A 19,231-nucleotide genomic window follows, 5' to 3' on the forward strand; every position below is an offset into this window, starting at 1 on the left:
CAAGGCTGTTTCAGCTCTGCCAGTCAGGGAGGGTCTCTCTCAGGAGGGACATATTGGGGCACACTCCCAGTGACTAAACAGAAGAAAGCTGTCCCCTGCTCTCAGGCAGTGCCCTGTGGTGTCTTGGGAAGGTCCTTTGTCCCAGTGTTGTTACCTCTCTGTGTGCTGTCAGCAGTTTCCCCCTCCCCTCACACTTGGAGACAGGAGCTGATGTAAAAATCAGACCCACAGGACAATATTCGGGAATACAGAGCACCTCTCGTAGGGCTGGTGGAAGTGCCAAGGAGGAAGGGTCCCCAGGATTGTTTCTGTGAAGGAGCAGGGACATGGGGAGTTGGTGCAGTGGCAATGCTGGAGACCAGCCACTAGTCACTGGTGGTTGTACTTTAGACCCCAAATATTATGAATTTAAGGCATCTGAACGCCAAAGCCACTTGCCAGACCCAAGATGGGAAGGACTGCGTGGGATAAGTACACAGCCATTCACCAGGCATGGGACATCTCAGGTGCTTTAAGGCTCATCCTCTAAATTCCTTGCAGAGGAAAACCTTTGGGTGCACGGAGTGTAGTAGGCTTATGGCTGTACCTTGTGCCTGAAGAAGCACTAAATAATCCACATGGGGAGAAGCTCTTCCCGAGCACCGCGTGTGGGAACTGTTCACCCAGCAGTCCTGCCCCACCACCCGCCAGCTTGTGCACACCCAGAAGAAGCCATGTGCCTGCTTAGACTGGGGTAAAGCCTTTGGGCAGAGCTCCATCTCACGGAGCACTGGCGAGTGCACACCACACAGAAGCTTTCTGAGCTCAGCCAATGTGGTGAGGCCTTTAGCAGCACCTGTCCCTCACGTGGCACAGGTGCGTGCACAGCGGGGAGAAGCCCTATAGACGCAGCAATGGCTTGTCAGGAACTTCTCACTCACCCTCCACCAGAGGACCCACATGGGGGAGTAGCAAGTGGGCAGAAAGCTTTATCAGGAGCCTCAACCCCATGCAACACCAGAGGAGGATGCATCTGCACCAGGGAGGAGGCCCTGGGACCTCAGAACCCTCACTTGTCCCGAGCCCATTAGCGGTGCCAGAAATGACATGGGAGCCCACAGGTAGGACTTAAGAGAAGTCCTGCCCAAGCATGTCTTAGGAATGTGGCCCCTGGGGACAGGCCACACAGTGCACGTGAGCAGCTTTTGTAGCACTGGAAGTGCTGCATGAAACATAAGCCCCTGCTACTGTTCTGGTATCTGAGAGTGTGGCCAGGGGGTCTGTGGCTGCAGGCCCAGATCCCGTATACTGTTGTAGGAGCTTGGACAACACAGTGTTTCTGGTCTCTACCTCCTGGACGTAAAGTGGAGGAGAGGAAGGAGAAAGGAGAGGAGATAGCGGCCTCCATGGGAACATTGTCACTTTATCACACTTGCCTGGATATAGTCCAGAGTCTGGATTGTCACCATCTGTGGGTGTCCTCATTTTCCCCACACCCAGCCCCCAGTTTCCCTGGAACAGTAGAAGGTGCCAAGTGGTTAATAAGGTTTTTCTTTTTTCAGCTTTAGGAAGTAACAATAATCGCATCAGATGCCAGAGTTTCTCATAGTTGTCTATTAATTTGTTTAAAAAGATTCTTAAATTTATTGTTAGAAAGAGAGAATGGAAGGAGAAAGAGAGGGAGAGAAATGTCAGTTCGCTGCCTCTCCCAGGCTCCCAATTGGGACCTCGCCCCCAACCTGGGCATGTGCCCTGACTGGGAATGGAACCCGTGACCCTTGGTTTGCAGGCCCGCACTCAACCCACTGAACCACAGCAGCCAGGACAAACTTGCCATAAGTCAGCACGTCTATCAGGGACCCTGGGTGGACACGAGCTGTCGGCAGACTGGCTACAGCTTCTTGTCCCACCTGAACCCATCTTGTCCCACCTGAACCCACAGGCGGACTTTTGTAGAATTTCCCTCCCCCCTTCCCCAGTTCGCCCTCCCCATCTCCCCATCTCCCCGCTCCGTCTCCCTTTCCTCATTCTCTTCTGTGGTCCCCACTCCCTCCACCCTTCCAATCCCTCCGGTCTGGCCCCGGTACTCGCTCTGTATTCTTGCCGCCTTACGAGCCCTTGCGCCACCACCCATCTAATTCCACACGCCCCGCCTTCCTGACCCCGCTGCCGAAGGGACTTCTGGGACATGGTACCACGTGCAACCAACACCGGTTCGATCCGGTGGGCAGCCGGCGCTCCGTGGCTGGACAGTTGGAGGCAGTGGTGGCGCGCGCACTTCTGGGAAGTGTAGTCCACCCCCTGTGCGCAGACTCAGTGGTGACGCCAGGGGTGGGCGGTCTGGCGGGCGCCATTTATTTTTTTCACGGAGACGCACGTGTCAGGCTGGTGACGTCTTGAGTGGGTAGGGCACAGGGATGCGAGTCCTGGAAGGGGCGTGTGGAATCCGAAGAGAGTGCTGATCGGGGTGGGGTCGTGCTGGTGAAGGTGACGCTGGTCGGTGTGTGTGTGTGTGAGAGTGTGAGTGAGTGAGTGAGTGAGTGAGTGTGTGTGTGTGTGTGTGTGTGTGTGTGTGTGTGTGTGTTGGGCTGAGACTCCCGGGCCGTCTCTGAGTGGCTCTGTGTTTGTCACCGCGTGTGTGGGGTGGTCTCCTGTGTCTCCCCTTGGCTTGTGGGTGTGTCGGCTGTGGGCGTGTCGGCTGTGGGCGTGTCGGCTGCCTGTCTTGGCCTCTCTGGCGTCCCTCTGTGTTCACGAAAGTATACGTGTCTGCCTTTGTTTTTGCCCGCGGTGTCTCAGCGCGAGGGCGCCATCCAGGTGTCCACCTGTGTATGGTCCCTTCCTGTGCATCTGTGTGTTTGGTGTGAGTGTGTCAGTGCGTGTGGGGTCCGTCTCTCCTGCCCGAGCCTTCCCCTGTGTGCACCTGCGTCTCTGTTTCTGGGCGTTGCAGACATTTGTGAGTGGGTGCGTCGGGGGTGCCCTCCCAGAGCGTGGGAAAGACGGTCCTGCTGGACAGGCGGCCTGGAGGAGCTGCCTGCCTGCGGGCCCCAGAGCCTCCCCTGCCCTGGGAGGGCAGGATGGGTGTAGTAGCCAGGCGTGGGGTCAAGAAAGAGGGTCAGAGACCCTATCCCATGCTGATCTGGTTGGTTTTGTTCAGGGAGGGTGTGTTGGGTGCTCAGGGCATCCTTCTGGGCATTTTAAAAGCCTCCCGGTGACACTGAGGTAGGGACCCTCATCATTCCCATTTTGCAAATGGGGAAACTGATGCTCGGAGACTTAAAGTGAACCAACTAAATGGACACCCAGGAATCCGAGCCCTAGAGCCCCCACACTAACCACTCTACAGTGGGAAATCCGTGTTTCCCAGTATAAACAAAGGGCAGAAAAAAATACCCAAAAGCTTCAACAGAGGAGTAGCCACCACCCGTGACTCTGCCGACATGTATCTGAAGCCACACTGGGTTCAGAGGTGTCCGGCCCTGTGCGCATGCCACTTCCAGGACCACTGCCTTCTAGCCTCCTTGTAAATGAAGTAAAAATTAAGAGTTGTGATTGCATTGCTCTAAGGACAAAAATAATTCAGACAGGATTAGGTTTACTTTTTCTCATAGACTTTTAAAAGAAATGATGTTTTGAAGGTCACCTACAGGTGTGAGAAGCCCTTGGGCACCTGTGCCCCCTGGGTAAGTCTCCTCTGGTGGGTCTTTTTCTGGCAAATGGCACCTGTGTTGTTGCCTTGGAGGTGCAGGGATAGGAATTAGACACCAAAAGTCTAGAAAGAATACATTTGTAAAAATTAAATTATTTAAGAAATCATGAAGCCGCTGCATCTCGGGACATGACATGACTCCTGCTTTCTGGGGACAACCTGGCATTTCAGACTGGACGCCAGCATCCCTCTGCCTACCTGGGGTCAGTTGGTCGGCGGGTGGTTGCGTGCTTCCAGGGTCAGTGCTTCAGTAAACATCGGTCATACGTTTATGGGTTTTAGGAAGAGAGGAGAAGGGCTAAAAATACTGACAAGTCGTCTCCCACAGGCACCCCAACCAGGGACCAGGGCATTACAGGGTTTGGTGTACAGGACAATGCTCCAACCAACTGAGCCACGCAGACAGGGCTGCACTGAGTCTTGACCTTGTACCACACAGCTCAAGGTTCCCTGCATGTATGTGTTCATTGAGCCTCACTGTAACCCCTTGAGTTATGGGGAAGACCGGGAGGGTGGGGGCAGAGTTGGGGTGTCTTCTGGGGCCCAGGGCCATCACTTAGACCCAGGGTAGGGTCAGAGTGTCCTCTTCCCCCAGGATGTGGGTCAGGCAGTGTGCACATGTGTGTGTTTTGGGGGGGGGTGTCAGGGTGTGGGTTTCAGATATATACCAAGCACGTATACCTATACCCTGACGTGTTCAGTCAAATCCCAATCTCTGCTCTGTTAATCTTGGGTGAGTGGCTTATCTTTTGGGACCTTAGTTTCTTCATTTGTGAAAGAAGGTGAGTGGAAACCCCACCTTGTAGGGTGTCAGAAAGATTAAAACACAGATGTTTGTTGAGTGCCTTGGATGCCTTTGGACCCCCACATGTATTCCCTGTTAAGCTGTGTACATATTTCTGTCTGCCTGTTTTCTGGTGGGTGTGTCTCTGTCCAGTCTGCATTATGGGTGGGACCTTGACCTGATCTCTCACTGTGTTTTTCTCTTTCTCCCCCTGTACACAGCTTGCCTGTGCCCCGGTCACCATGGGCACTGGAAGCTTGGCCACCCAACCGCTGACCACGAAGGCCCTGGTGAGTCATGTCACCTCTTCCTAGGATGAGGCTTCTGGGCAGGGATGACCTTCTGCTCGCCTGACCTGCTCAGGGCCCAGGCGCCCGGCCAGGTCTACTAGAGTTCTGTCCACTATGAGGAGGGAGAATAGTGTCATGACACTAGCTTTTGTCAACTTCAGGGGACAGGGTACCTCAGGAGTGACCTGTCCTACCCCGGGGGCTTCAGGAGACACTGGCAGGCACTTGGGAAGTGGTGGCTTAAGCAAGTTCCATCAAGTGTGACAGAAACCCTGACTTGGATGTGCTAGACAAAGGACCTCAGAAATAGACAGGGGGCACTAAATGCCCGGGGGACTGGAGGGGGACGGGAGGAGGTTGCCTGCGGTGAGGGACCCGTGAATGTCCCTGGCTGTTGCCGTGATGTTTTATGATGTTTTAGTGGGTGGTTATTTATGGTATTTTTTACTAGATCTCCTTCATTGGAAGAAATACTTTACAATAAAAACATCAGCCCTGGCTGGTGTGGCTCAGTGGGTTGACTACCAGCCTGCAAATCAAAGGGTCGCCTGTTTGATTCCCAGTCAGGGCACGTGTCTGGGTTGCGGGCCAGGTCCCCAGTGTGGGGGGCATGAGAGGCAACCACCCATTGATTTTTCTGTCCCTTTCTTTTTCCTACCCTTCCTCTCTCTAAAAATAAATAAGTAAAAATATTTTTTAAAAAATAAAAACAAACATGTAACTTAGTTGGTTAGAGCATCAATGCCAAGGATGTCAGTTCGATCTCTGGTCAGGGCACATACGGAGGCAACCAATGAGTCATCAGTAAGTGGAACAACATCTCTTTCTCTCTGTGTCTCAAATCAATAAATTACATATGTTGGGCATAAATCTTTTTTAAATCATTACCAGAGGATATGTTCATTGAGATCTAGGGCGAGAGGAAGAGAGGAGGCAATCAGTTGCCTCCCACCTGCACCATAACTTCATATGGAACCTGCAACCATTCGGTGTACAGGTCAGTATTCCAAAGAGGGCTAGACATAGATCTTTGTTCTGTGATTTTTTTTAGAGAACACTTTTTTTTAAAGACTTTATTTATCTTTAGGGGGGAAGGGAAGGAGAGAGGGAGAGAAACATCAGTGTATGGTTGCCTCTCGTGTGTCCCCTGCTGGGAACTGGCCTGCAACCCAGGCCTGTGCCCTAACTGGGAATTGAACCGTGGTTGTTTGGTTCATAGGCCCGCGCTCAATCCACTGAGCTATACCAGTCACGGCTGTTTTGTTTTTGTTTTTTTAAGATTTTATTTATTTTTAGAGAAGGGAAGGGAGGGAGAAAGAGGGAGAGAAACATCAATGTGTGGTTGCCTCTGGAGCGCCCCCAACTGGGGACCTGGCCTGCAACCCAGGCATGTGCCCTGATGGGAAATCAGACTGGCAGCCCTTTAGTTCTCAGTTCAGTGCTTAATCCACTGAGCTACAGCAACCAGGGCTGATTTGTTTCTTCTTTTCTTATTTTTTAAATTATGAAAGGTGGAGCAAACTGTATAAACATTTTTTTAAAGATTTTGTTTATCTATTTGAGGGAGGGAAAGAGAGGGACAGAGAGATGGAGAGAAACTTCAATGTCTGAGAGATACAGCAATCGTTTACCTCTTGCAAGTGCCCACCTGGGGACCTGGCCTTCAACCCAGGCATGTGCTCTCACTGGGAATCGAACTGGTGACCCTTTGCTTGGCAGTCCGGTGTTCAATTCACTGAGCCACAGCAGCCAGGGCTGTCAGGCTTGATGTTTAGAAAATGGTTATTTGCCATTTATGCAAGTGGACAAACTATTTTTATTTTATTAAGATTTTATTTATTTTTAGAAGGGAAAAGAAGGAGGAAGGGAAGGAGAGAAACATCAATGAGTGAGAGAAATGTTATTGGTTCTCTTCCATTTTCTTCTCAGTCAGGGACCACACCCTCAACCTTTAATTGTATAGGCAACACTTCATCCAATGGAGAGTCACCCGGTCAGGGCTGGACATTTATGTAAATGGAATCACACAACATTTGGGTTTTTTGTATCTGGCTGCTTTCACAGAGCTTCATGTTTTTGATGTACATGTATGTTATAGCAGACTTCCTTTTTCATGGCTGTATACTACATTGCAAAAGTAGATCATGAATGTATACATTTATCGGGTGGTGTATACTTGAGTTGTTTCCGCCTCTTTGGTTTTATTAGTCATGCTGCCGTGAACACTCACGGACAGTTTTTTGCTTGATCTCATTTCCCTTGAGTGTAGGAGAGGAAATTGTGAGTCCTCTGATATCAGTACATTTAACCATTTAGGGAACGGTCCAACTGTTTTCCAATGCTGCTGCACCACGACGTCTCCACTGTTACCTTCTCTGTGACGGTTGCCTTGGTTTCCTCCTTCACCAACATTCATTAGGATGTCCCGATGGTGGTTGTTTTCTTGTTGGGATTTGGGGATTTAATTTCTTTCTCTTTTTTTCTTTTTAAAGATTTTATCTATCTCTAGAGAGAGGGGAAGGTGGGGAGAAAGAGAGGGAGAGAAACATCAATGTGTGGTTGCCTCTTGCACGGCCCCAACCAGCATCCTGGCCTGCAGTCTAAGCATGTGCCCTGTTGGAGAACCAAACCAGCAAACGTTTGGTTCCCAGGCCGGTAGTTAGTCCAGTGAGCTCAATTGCTTTTTCTTAAACTCTTTTAGTGTTACTACTTTCTGGTTTCTCTAAAAATACAGCCTGCCCTGGCTGGGTCGCTCAGTTGGTTGTACCATCGTCCCGCACATCAAAGTGTTACAGGTTCAGTACCTGCTTGAAGCACATGCACGAGACAGAAATCAGTGTCTCGCTCTGCCTTCTTCTTTCTCTTATATCAATAAATATATGCTCTACTGAGGATTAAAAACATAGAGCCTGATATTAGTTGTTTGGAACTGGGGGAAGTTTATCTTGTGCCAAAGTGGTTTGTGCCGTTAGACAAGAATTTTACTTTATTTTTTAAAATATATTTTATTGATTATGCCATTACAGTTGTTGAAGCCCTCCAATCAGTGCCCTCAGTCATGTACCCACAGAGGGCTTTGGCGGACTTGGAGGGAAGCCCCATTTCTAGGATAATCTCCTGACCCTTCTGACGAGGGGCCTCGTGTCTCACCTGTACACCCTTATTGTTCTGTGTGGGCTCCCAGACGCCCAGGACCTTCTTTGATTTTCAGCCCGTCCCAACCCAGCCGTGGTGTGTGGAACTTTCTCCGTAAAAATTTCATTGAGTGAGTTCATTCAGGCAGGCAGACTTAAGGTCGCCTTTCAGGAGGCATTGTATTGAAAAAATTAAACTGAAATAAGTACAACAACAGAGCGGGGCAGGAGGAAACTTTGGGAGGTGGTGGATTAGTTTGTAGCCTCAATGGTTATTTTAAAGGTGTGTATTTTTTGGTTTGTCCAAAAAGTCTGTTATGTTTCTTCCATGAAGTAAAAGACACATTTTACATTTTCACCTGTAACTTTATTGATTTGGATGTTTTAGCAATGGTGTCCCCGGTGCCCCCATCTGCTGTTTAAGCCTTGGGTCTTGAACCACCAGCCCCACCCAGAATCTCCCCCCATGGACTCAACCTCAGATCACCCCTTCCAATTTCTTGGATATCCCTAGAGCTAGTGCTGCTCAGTCACTTGTCACAATGGTATGGACCAGATTGAGGGTCCTTTGTGGGGCTTCTGTCAGGTGTGATGTGATATGTCATTGTGGTTTTTATTTGCAGTTTTCTGATGATGAGTGGCGCTGAGCATTTTTTTCATGTTTGTTGGCTGTTTGTATATATGTCCTCTTTAGAAAAGTGTCTGTTCAGGCCCTTTGTCCAGTGTTTAAGTGGGTTTTTTTCTCTTCCTGGTAAACAGCCCCATAGTTTCTTTGCCTATCCATAGATGATCCAGTGTGCTCAGGCACTGAGGTCACTGAGTGGTCAGGACCTCCAGAGCTCCACATCTTATTGACACCACGTCAGATGCATCCTGCGTGCCTTCCCAGTCCTCTCCCAACCACTGTGAGGAGGGCTCTGCGGTGAGTGGTGTGCGCTTCCTCTTACAGAGGTCGGTGACATTCAGGGATGTGATCGTGGACTTCACCCAGGAGGAGTGGCAGCAGCTGCAGCCTGCGCAGAAGGACCTATACAGGGACGTGATGATGGAGACCTACTGGAACCTGGTCTCGCTGGGTAAGGGGGCAGCTTCCCTGCATTACTCACCATCTGCCTGTCACCTCGGGATGACAGAGAAATGGAAAAGTTGGGCAGATTGGGCATGTAGGATGTTCAGATTACAGGATGTTAAATATAAAGTTGATAGGTAATGAACTGGAAAAGAGTATTTACCACGTGTATTATAGTTACAGGATTATAAATACATAAAGAGCTGCAAAGATTAAACAAGAAAAAGACCAAATGAATGATACAGAGTTGGACCAAGCTTATGAGCATGCAAACACAGTTGTAGAAATGCATGAAATTACACTTTTAAAAGATTTTTAAACCTTACTATTATAGTCAAAGAAGTACCAATTGAGTCACAGAAATACCACTCTTGCCCATGAGGTGCGCAGAGATGAAAAGACTACCAGCCTTGGATGGGTGTGGCTCAGATGGTTGGAGCATTGTCCAGACCACAAGGTTGTGGGTTCAATTTCCTGTCAGGATACATAACTACGTTGTGAGTTTGATCCCCAGGCAGGGCACAGCCGGGAAGCAACTGATCATTGTTTTTCTCTCATGAATTTTTCTTTATCATTCCACTTCTCCCTCACTACCCGCTTCCTCCCTGTCTAAGCATTTCTTCAGCTGAGGCATAAAAAACAGAGAGGAACAGCATCCTGTATTATGAGGGTGTAGGAAAAGGACTCCTGGTATTATTTATTTATTTTTTATTTATTTATTATTTATTTATTTATTTATTTATTTATTTATTTTTAAGGGGAGGAGAAGGGAGGAAGAAAGAGGGAGAGAAATGTCTGACGTGTGAGAGAGATGACTGGGGACTTGGCTGGCAACCCAGGCATGTGCCCTGATTGGGAATTGAATTAGCGATGTTTGGTTTGCAGGCTGCGATTCAGTCCACTGAGCCATAGCAGTCAGTGCAAGGACTCCTCATTTTATTTGTGTGAAGTTAGGACAACTTTTCAGGAAGACAGTTTTGTGTTCTCAGCTAAATTTCAAATGATTCATTTCTGTAATATATTCCTTAAAATTTTTCCATATGTGTGCAGAGTTTTTCATAGTAAGAAAAATAAAGAGAAATAAAGAGAAGTTCACTTAAAAGACTGACCAGACAAATCCAGGTGTAGAAATATGATAGGAATCACGACACTCTTCAAAGATGAGCACCCTTTGTAGTCACTGACACAGAAAGATGTGTCCGGATAATTATTCAGGAAAAACTTGAATTTTCAGAATGGGAAAGGTCCCATTTGTCTAACAGTTTTTCAGGGCGTGTAACTTACCTATAGTTAACCACACATAGTTAAAGCGAATGATGCGATGCATTTTACCTTTTGTATTCACCTGGAAAATCATCCTTGTGATGCAGATGTGTCCATTAGCCCAGGAAGTTTTTCTTTCCTTTTGACCACTCTCCATCCCCCATGGCTACTCTGGTTAGGTTGCCTATTCTAGAATTTTATATACGTGCAATCATATGCCACATAATCTTTTTTTTTAATCTGAGTTCTTACACTTGGCATCATTTCTGTGAGGTTCACTCAACACCAACCATATGTATGAATCATTCCCTTTATTTTTTTTGTTCTTTTCTCTTTGTTTTTTGATGGGGGGGGAGAGAGACAGATAGACAGACAGACATCAGTCAGTTGCTTCCTATACAAGCCCTAAATTGGGGTCAACCTGCAGTCTTCTGGTGCACGCGACAATGCTCCAACCAGCCGAGCTACACGGCCGAGGAAATAGCTGACTTCTCTTCACTGTTGAGTAATAGTCTGCTTCAGGGGTAGACTTCATGTGTTTATCCTTCCACTTGATGATGAACGTAAGGCTTGTTCCAGGTCTAGACCCAGGGGAGGGTCTCAAACTCAAGGGTTTGTGGTGCCAGCGAGGGCTTTAGTCGGGGTAGGGAGGCAGCTGCTTACCACGCCCGCTTTGTCGCCTCCAGGAAGGAGGGTACATATGGCGGGATCTTTCCTCTTTTAATGAGATTTTTGTGTAAGAGCTCAGTTTTTCTTTTTTTATTTTTATTTTGTAAAGACTTTATCTTATTTTATTTATATATTTCTATAACGTATGTATTTGTTAGAGAGAGGGGAATGGAGGGAGAAAGAGAGGAAGAGGAACATCACTGTCTGGTCGCCTCTCACACGCCCTCTACTGGGGGCCCAGCCCACAACCCAGGCACATGCCCTGACTGGGAATCGGTCAGGCAACCCCTTGGTTTGCAGGCCAGCACTCACTCTACTGAACCACACCAGCCAGGGCAGACCTCATAGTTTTTAAATGTTTGGATGAACCTTAAAGTCCGTATGTAGAGTCCTGAACTCAGGACATCCCCCTGGGCTGGAAACAGAGATTGAGGAACCCACGGAGTAAGGCACGAGGGTATTGGAGTGGGTGTGGTTAGCGGGGAGGTTCGAGTGTGCTGAGCGGAGGGACGAGGTGCCAGCCCAGCGGCCAGGCCGCTCCCAGGCAGCTTTGGAAGGTGTGAGCTTTGCTGGCAGGTGGGGAGACCGAGGGCAACCAGCTCGCCCATGGGAGAGTCAGGTCTGTCTTTATCGTTAGTAGTCATAGTCGATGCTTTGAGACTCCAAGCTGGCTGGGGAAGCACAGGGCAAGGCTTGGAAGTGAGGAGCTGGGTGCAGTGAATCATCACTGGGTTTGCAGGAGCCTTTGATCCACTCCTCCAAGCCCACATTCTTCCTCTTTCTCTTCCTCTTCGGGGTCTTTTCCTTCCAGCTCTGAGCTCAGCTGGCCACCTTTCTACCCGCTCCCAAACTGACATTTCTTGCTCTGTGCTCACCTCCCTACAACTCACTGCCTTAGCTCACTGCTTCTCTTCTCCCTCTGTCCCCAGGACAGGCTGGCTTCTGCCATCAGGCTGTGCCTTGTCACAGCTTGGGAAGATCCTCACTCCCCGCGTTGTTAACTACATGTGTGTCGTCTCTTTTCCCCTCACTTCAGACTTAGAAACTAGACCTGACCTGGAAGAATCGGACTCACAGGAGGACAAACGGGAAGACAAACCATGCGTTGTAGTGGTGGAAGAAGGACCCATGAGGAATGGTGCCCAGGGTTATACCTGTGAAGGAGCAGGGACACAGGGTGACCAGGCGGGGCAGCAACAGGGGAGTCCAGGGACCACTCTGGGAAATTTGGACATGCCCCAAGTGTTAGCCCCTGAAAACATTCAGGGTCAGTTTAATGCATTTGTCCACCAAAGCCCCACGCCGGCCCCACTGCAATCAGAAGAACCGAGAGGAGACAGGGCGCACCCATTCACCATGTGTGGGGAAAACTCGGGTACTTCCAGCCGCAGTCCTCCCTCGCAGCTTTGTGCAGAGAGGAAGACGTACAAGTGCAGATACTGTGGCAAGGCTTTCAGCTATAAGTCGTCCCTGGGTAAGCATCACCGAATCCACACCAGGGAGAAGCTCTTCTCGTGTACCACGTGCGGTAAGCAGTTCACCCTGCGGTCTTCCCTCACCATCCACCAGCGAGTGCACACCGGGGAGAAACCATATGTGTGTGGGGACTGCGGCAAGGCCTTCAGCCAGAAGGCTCACATCAACCGGCACCAGAGGACGCACACTGGGGAGAAGCCGTACGCATGTGGGGACTGTGGCAAGGCCTTCATCCAGAAAGGGAATCTCGTCCTGCACTGGAGGACACACACTGGGGAGAAGCCCTACACATGTGGGGACTGTGGAAAGTCCTTCAGCCAGAACAGGAGCCTCATCGTGCATCGGAGGATGCACACTGGGCAGAAGCCGTACTCCTGTGGGGACTGCGGAAAGGCCTTCAGCCAGAACGAGTGCCTCATCCTGCACCAGAGGACGCACACTGGGGAGAAGCCGTACATATGTGGTCAGTGTGGCAAGGCCTTCAGGCAAAGCTCCTCGCTCAAGGACCACCTGCGCTTGCACACCGGGGAGAAGCCGTACACGTGTGACCAGTGCGGCAAGGCCTTCAGGCAAAGCTCCTCGCTCAGGGACCACCAGCGCGTGCACACTGGAGAGAAGCCCTACAAGTGCAGCCAGTGTGGCAAGGCCTTTAGGAAGAACCACTCTCTCAGGAAGCACGGGCTCGTGCACACCAGGGAGTAGTAGCCTTAGGGGTGCTCCATCTGTCAGAAGCACTTCATGACATGCTCGTCTCCAGAAGCACTTGACGGACCACACTGTAGAGAAGCCATGTAAGCGCAGCCAGTGCTGCAAAACCTTCATCGGGAGCTTATTGCTTTCTTTTCACCAGAGGATCCACATGGGAGACAAGCCCTACAAGTGTGTCAAATAGGGGAGAACCTTGAGGAACTTCAGCCTCACAGGACACATAGCAGGGAGGTGGGGCATCTCAGACTGGCAGGTCTCGAGGCCATGGGCAAGTTCAAAACTGACATTTGGATCCCACAGGTAGGACACAAGAGAAGTCCTACCCAGACAAGTCACAGGAATGTGGGCTCTGGAGACGGACCACGTCATACTCACTGTTTGCTTCTGCAGCATCTGCACGGCCCTATGGAACGTAAGCCCCGTTACAGGTCAGGTATCTGGGAGTGTGGTAGGGGCACGTGGCTGCAGACCAAGCTGGAGTGAACTGGCCCATGAGCTTGAACAAAGCATTTAATGCCTCAGGGTCTCCATCTCCTATATAGTAAAGTGGAGGTGGGGGAGGAGGAATGAATAGGAGGAGGTGGTTTCCATGGGCACATGGGCAGTTTGTCACACATACCTGGATCTAATCCAGAGATCGGGTTGTTCCCATCTGTGTGTTTGCTCGTTTTCCACACATACAGCCCCTAGTTTCTCTGCAACACCAGTTGGAAGGCCCCAAGTTCATAAGCTGTAGAAGATACCAGGTGGGTCTTGAAAAATTTTTTTTTTTTTCAGAATTAGGAAGTAACAATAATTTCTTCTGATACCAAGGTTTCTCATAATGATTTTTTTTTTAGAAAAGCCACTGTAAGCACTTTTATTGCAATTTTCTTCTTTTTTTCTAAGTCTTATTTATTTTTAGACAGAGGGGAAGAAGAGAAACATCAATGTGTGGTTGCTTCTTGTGTACCCCCTGCTGAGGACCTGGCCTGCAACCCAAGCATGTGCCCTGACTGGTGATTTAACCAGTGACTTAGGTTTGCAGCCCACTGAGCCACACCAGCCATGGCTTATTTTATATTTTTAATTTTATTTATTTATTCTGTAGAGAGAAGTGAGGGGAAGCAGAAAGAGGGAGAGAAACATTGATAATGAGTGTGAAACATTGATCTCTTGCCTCTCGTATGCACCCTGACCAGGGACCAAACCCTCCACCTAGGCGTGTGCCCTGACCGGGAATTAAACCCACAAACTTTTTCTTTGCAGGATGATGTCCAATGAGACTGGTTAGGGTGTCTACTTATTTTATATATTTTTTAAGTGCAAAAGCATTACATATTTAAAAAGTCCAATCTCTCTCTTTGTCCCTCCAGTGTTTTTCATTGTTTTTTAAGCAGAGAACGCACTTTTCCATCCATGGGCTGCTCACCACCTACATCTGTCTTTTTTCCCATTACCATTAGTGTATTAGCAATGAACTTGTATTTTCTCTCCACCTGGAATTTGTTCTGCTGTATAAACACATTGGTTTCCTAACCTGTGAGTTTTGGTTTGTCATGTCCTCTTAACATCTTTATTTAGATACACCCGACACACCATAACGCGTACAATTCATTGGGTTTTGGTTGTGCAACCATCTCCACAGTCATTTTCACAATACAGGGTGGGCCAGAGTAGGTTTACAGTTGTGAGTACGTGAAACACAGAGTTTATTTTATGTTTGTATTATTTATGGTGTTGTTTTCCATATAAACCCTACCCTGCATTTTCATCATCCTGAAAAGGAACCTTCGCTCTCATTTCTACCCATCCGCTGCTCTGCCCATCCTCTACCCATCCGCCACTGGATTCCAAACTGAACTGGGACAATACGTGTATTGTTTTGAGAGAGAGATGAAGGGAGAAAACATCGATGTCAGAAGAACTGAGCAGTTGCCAACCATACGCTCCTCAACCAGGCCAGGAAGCAGATTTGGTTGTACAGAAGACTCTGCAGCCAAGGGCTGGACACTTATAAATGGACACATGTGGTTCTTGTGTCTGGCTGAGTTACATTTTTGATGGTTGTCTGTGTTTTAGCAGGTGTCTCTTTTCCTGACTCTATGCTATTATGACTGCATTTATCTGGTAGTGTGCATTTGGGTCATTTCCACTTTTTAGTTATTATCAGTAATGCTGCTGCAAACACTTGCATACACTTGTGTGTTTTTTTTCCAGCTAATTTCTTTTGGGTGTAATCACAGAGGTTTTTTTGGCTCTTAAGAGAGCAGTATGTTTTATTTTTCAATTGTTTTGTTTTTAGATTTTATTTAGAGAGGAAGGGAGGGAGAGAAAGATCAGATTCTCATGCACCCACAACTGGGGACCTAGCCTGCATCCTAGGCATGTGTCCTAAACTGGACTCTAACCAGGGGCCCTCTGGTTCACAGGCCTGCACTCAGTCCAGTCAGCCACACCAGCCAGAGCAGAAAGGCTTGCTTTCTTGCCTAGGGAAAGTACTACACAGGCTCCCTTTCCTGGCACACAGAATTTCAAGAGTACTCTCCTGTGCTGTCTTCCCTTGTGGTGTTAATGCCTGGCTCAGGGCTGCTGAATCAACCGCTGAAAAGTGTATCCTGCCTTCCGTCTTGGTTTACTATATTCTAACACATGTACCATAGAGGTCAGAACAGTCGCAGAGGGGAGTTGCTGGACCCAAGAGTAGCCTGTCAGTCTACTCTGGGGATAAAGAACGATGGTCACTGGTGGACCTTCCAGGTACACACCAAAGACTGGGAGGTTAATTGGTAATTCAGGTCGTGCTACACCCCAAACAAATACGAACCCAGCAGAAGAAAGGGACGTACTCTTACAAACCTGGCCACCACGAGTGTTCGCGGGGCCTCTTGGCACTGGAGCGCCTCTCCCAATGGTCCTGTATCGCACATGGCGCCTGCCCAGGAGGCGGCCTGAAGCCGGACAGCGGCCTGGAGCGAGTTGAGCAACCTGGGTGACCCTCCCCCACCCTCTCCAGCTCGCGCTTCTCCCTGTCGCCCTCCCCCCTCCCTGCCCTCCACACCCTCCAACCACCGCACTGCTGCCTAGTCCCAGTCCTCTCTCTCCCTCTTCAACTACCCCCTCCCCAGCACTGTCTTCTGTCTTCTGATCACTGGCGGATCACGCCCCCCCCCTGAATTCTGTAAGCTCTCTTCTTTATAAAGATTTTATTTTTAGAGAGAGGGGAAGACAGGGAAGAGAAGCACCGATGTTTAGTTGCCTCTCGCATGCCCCCCTACTGGGGACCTGGCCTGCAACCCAGGCATGTGCCCTGACTGGGCATTGAACCAGCAACCCTTTGGTTCACAGGCTGGTGCTCAGTCCACTGAGCCACACCAGACAGGGCTGAACCTCGCCTTCTTGAACGTGGTGCTGCCAGGGCTTCTGGGAGATGTTGCGGTCCTGCGCTTCTCTCGTTGGTTCAGTTGGGCTCCTGGGAAATGTAGTCGGCAGGTCAACGCGGCTGGTGGGCTTCTCGCTGAAGCCGGTCCTTTATCTGAAGGAATTGCTTGGTGAGGCGGGGCCCGAGGAGATAGGGTGCGTGTCCTTGGAAGGGGCATGAGCACTGGGGAACAGATGCGGATCCGGGAGGGTGGTGCAGGTGAAGGTGATGCCTGAGGCTGTGTGTGTGTGTGTGTGTGTGTGTGTGGCGCTGAGATTCCCAGGAGGTCTCTGTGAGCGTATCGCCGTATTTGTCACCGCGTGTGTCCCGCTGGCCTCCTGTGTCTCGCCTTTGCTCTCGTGTGTGTCCGCTGCCTGACTTGATCTCTGCGGGGTCCGTTTGGTGCGTGTCTGCCTTTGTTTCGGTCCCCGGTGTCTCAGCGCGAGGGCGCCATCCAGGCGTCCACCCGGGTCTGGTCTCTTGCTCTGAGCCTGCCTGTGTGTCTGGTGGGAGTGTGTCTGTGCATGTGGGGCGATTCTCTTGTCCAAGCTTTACCCTGTCTGTGTGCACCTGCCTCTCTGTCTCTGGGCATGACTGACATTGGTGTGTGCGTGGGTGCGTCGGAGGAGCCCTCCCGAGGGCGTGGAGAACACGTCCGCCCTGGACAGGCGGCCTGGCGGGGCTGCCTGCCTGCGGGCCCCAGAGCCGTCTCCTTCCCGCCCCCAGAGCCTCCCCTGGCCTGGGAGGGCAAGACGTGTGTGGCAGCCAGGTGTGGGGCTAAGGAAGAGGGTCAGAGCCCCTGCCCCATGCTGACCTGCATGGGTTTGTTCACGGAGTGCATGTTCGATGCTCAGGGTATCGTTTGGGGCATTTTATAGGCCTCCCAGTAAGTCTGAGGTAGGGACCCTCATCATTCCCATTTTGCAGGTGGGGAAACTGAGGCTCAGAGACTTTAAGTGAATCACCCAACCCAACACCCAGGCATCCATAGCCCCCACACCAACCACCCCACAAATGGCAAATCACAAATCCTTGTTTTCCCCGAGAAACAGCGGACAGACGGAAATGCCGGAAAGCGTGGACAGAGGAGGAGGGGCCTCCACCCCGGCTCTGCGGCCACACTGGGTGCAGAGGTCACCGGCCTGGAACACATGCCACTTCCAGGGACACTGTGCCTTCATAGCTTCTTTTTAAATAAAGTAAAAGAATTCTGATTGCACTGCTATATGGACAAATATAGCCCAGACTGGATTATACTTATTTTTCTTAGAATTTTGAAAGAAATGGTGATATTTTCTAGGGCCCCACAGGTGTCAGAAGCCCCGGGACCACTGCGCCTTCTCCGTAAGTTGGCTCTGGTGGCTTTCTTTCCGGCAAAAGAAGTTTTTGTTTTTGACTTAGTGGTTCAGGGATAGGAGTCAGATGCTGCAGGACTAGAAAGAATACATTTGCAAAAATTAAATTCTGTTTAAAAAATCATGAAGTCACTGCCTGGAGGCGACCTGGGGTTTCAGACTGGACACTCAGCCTTCTGTCCTCCGCACATCTCTGTCAGTTGGTTGGTGTTTTGTTTCTAGGAACAGTGCTACAATAAACATCGTTTATATTTATTGATTTTAGAGAGAAGTAGAGAGAAACATTGATCATTTGCCTCACTCACACACCCCAACCAGGTATCCGGGGATCAGACCCACCACCTATGTACACACCCCGACTGGGGATCAAACCCGCAACCTATTGGCGTATGTGTTGACACTTCAAACAACTGAGCTACCGAGCGAGGGTGGGACTGAGTTTACTGTGTGCCACGCAGCCTCAGGCTCTACATGCATGTCTCCCTTGATCCTCACAGTAATCCCGCACTTCTGTGGGAGCTCTGGAAACCGAGGGTGGGTTGAAGTGTCATCTAGGGCCCGGGTCCAGCGCTCAGAGCCAGGCCAAAAGCAGAAGATCCCGTTCCTCCCTTTAGGCCATGAAGCAGGCAGTGTGCGCATGCGTGTTTGCTGGGGGAGCGTCAGTATGAGTGTGACATGCACCGAGCACGTGAATCAGACATACAGCGCCCGGCCCCAATCCCAGCTCTGTCATTTTGGGGCACATGGCTTATCTCTTTGGGCCTTAGTTTCCTAATCTGTAAAATGGGACGAGTGAAAATAGCCCCCCACACTCTGGTGTCAGGAGGGTTAAATCGGAGTCAAGGCACTTTTGTCAAGTGCCTTGGATGCCGTACCCCCTTATGCGTTCACTGTCAGCATGTGTTCCTGTGCCTGTCTGCCTGCCTGCCTTCTAATGGGTGAAGCTGTCTCTCCTGTCCGCATTGTGCATCAGGCCTCAACCTGGTGTCTCAGCGTGCCTTTCTCTTTCTCTCTCTGCACACAGCCTGCCCGTCCCCTGGTCACCATGGGCGCTGGAAGGATGGCCACCCAGCCTCTGACCAAGAAAGCCCTGGTGAGTCATGTCACCCTCTTATACTTCCTTCATAAGGGTCAGGCTTCCAAGCAGGGGTGACCCTCTGTACCCCCACCCCCCCATCAGGTCCCTGTCCTGGTCTCCTGAGGTTTTGTCCACTGGGGAGGGGGAGCACTGGCCTGACACTGGTTTATCAATCACAGGGGACAGGATAGCTGAGGAGTTCCCTGAGGCCTCTCAGGAGACACCGTTGGGCACCTGGGAAGTGAGAGCTTAACCATGTTCCATCAGGTGTGACAAGGGCCCCTGCAGAGGCCCTGGGCAGTACGTGCTGCACAAGGGAC

At 50.1% G+C, this 19,231-nt stretch overlaps 1 protein-coding gene across 1 annotated transcript in view; it reads left to right on the forward strand.

Moving 5' to 3' along the window:
• Window positions 1-14,492, forward strand: part of LOC119053143 (zinc finger protein 84-like) — a 28,104-nt gene extending 13,612 nt beyond the window's left edge. Inside the window, exon 5 of the mRNA XM_053672048.1 lies at window positions 12,344-14,492. Coding sequence (XP_053528023.1) covers window positions 12,344-13,072 — 729 coding nt within the window. The 3' untranslated portion in view covers window positions 13,073-14,492. The remainder of the gene's footprint in view (window positions 1-12,343) is intronic.
• Window positions 14,493-19,231: the final 4,739 nt, after the last annotated feature.

The sequence above is a fragment of the Artibeus jamaicensis genome, unplaced genomic scaffold, assembly GCF_021234435.1.
Source record: "Artibeus jamaicensis isolate MK-2021 breed Jamaican fruit bat unplaced genomic scaffold, CSHL_Jam_final contig_723, whole genome shotgun sequence".
Lineage (NCBI taxonomy): Eukaryota > Metazoa > Chordata > Mammalia > Chiroptera > Phyllostomidae > Artibeus > Artibeus jamaicensis.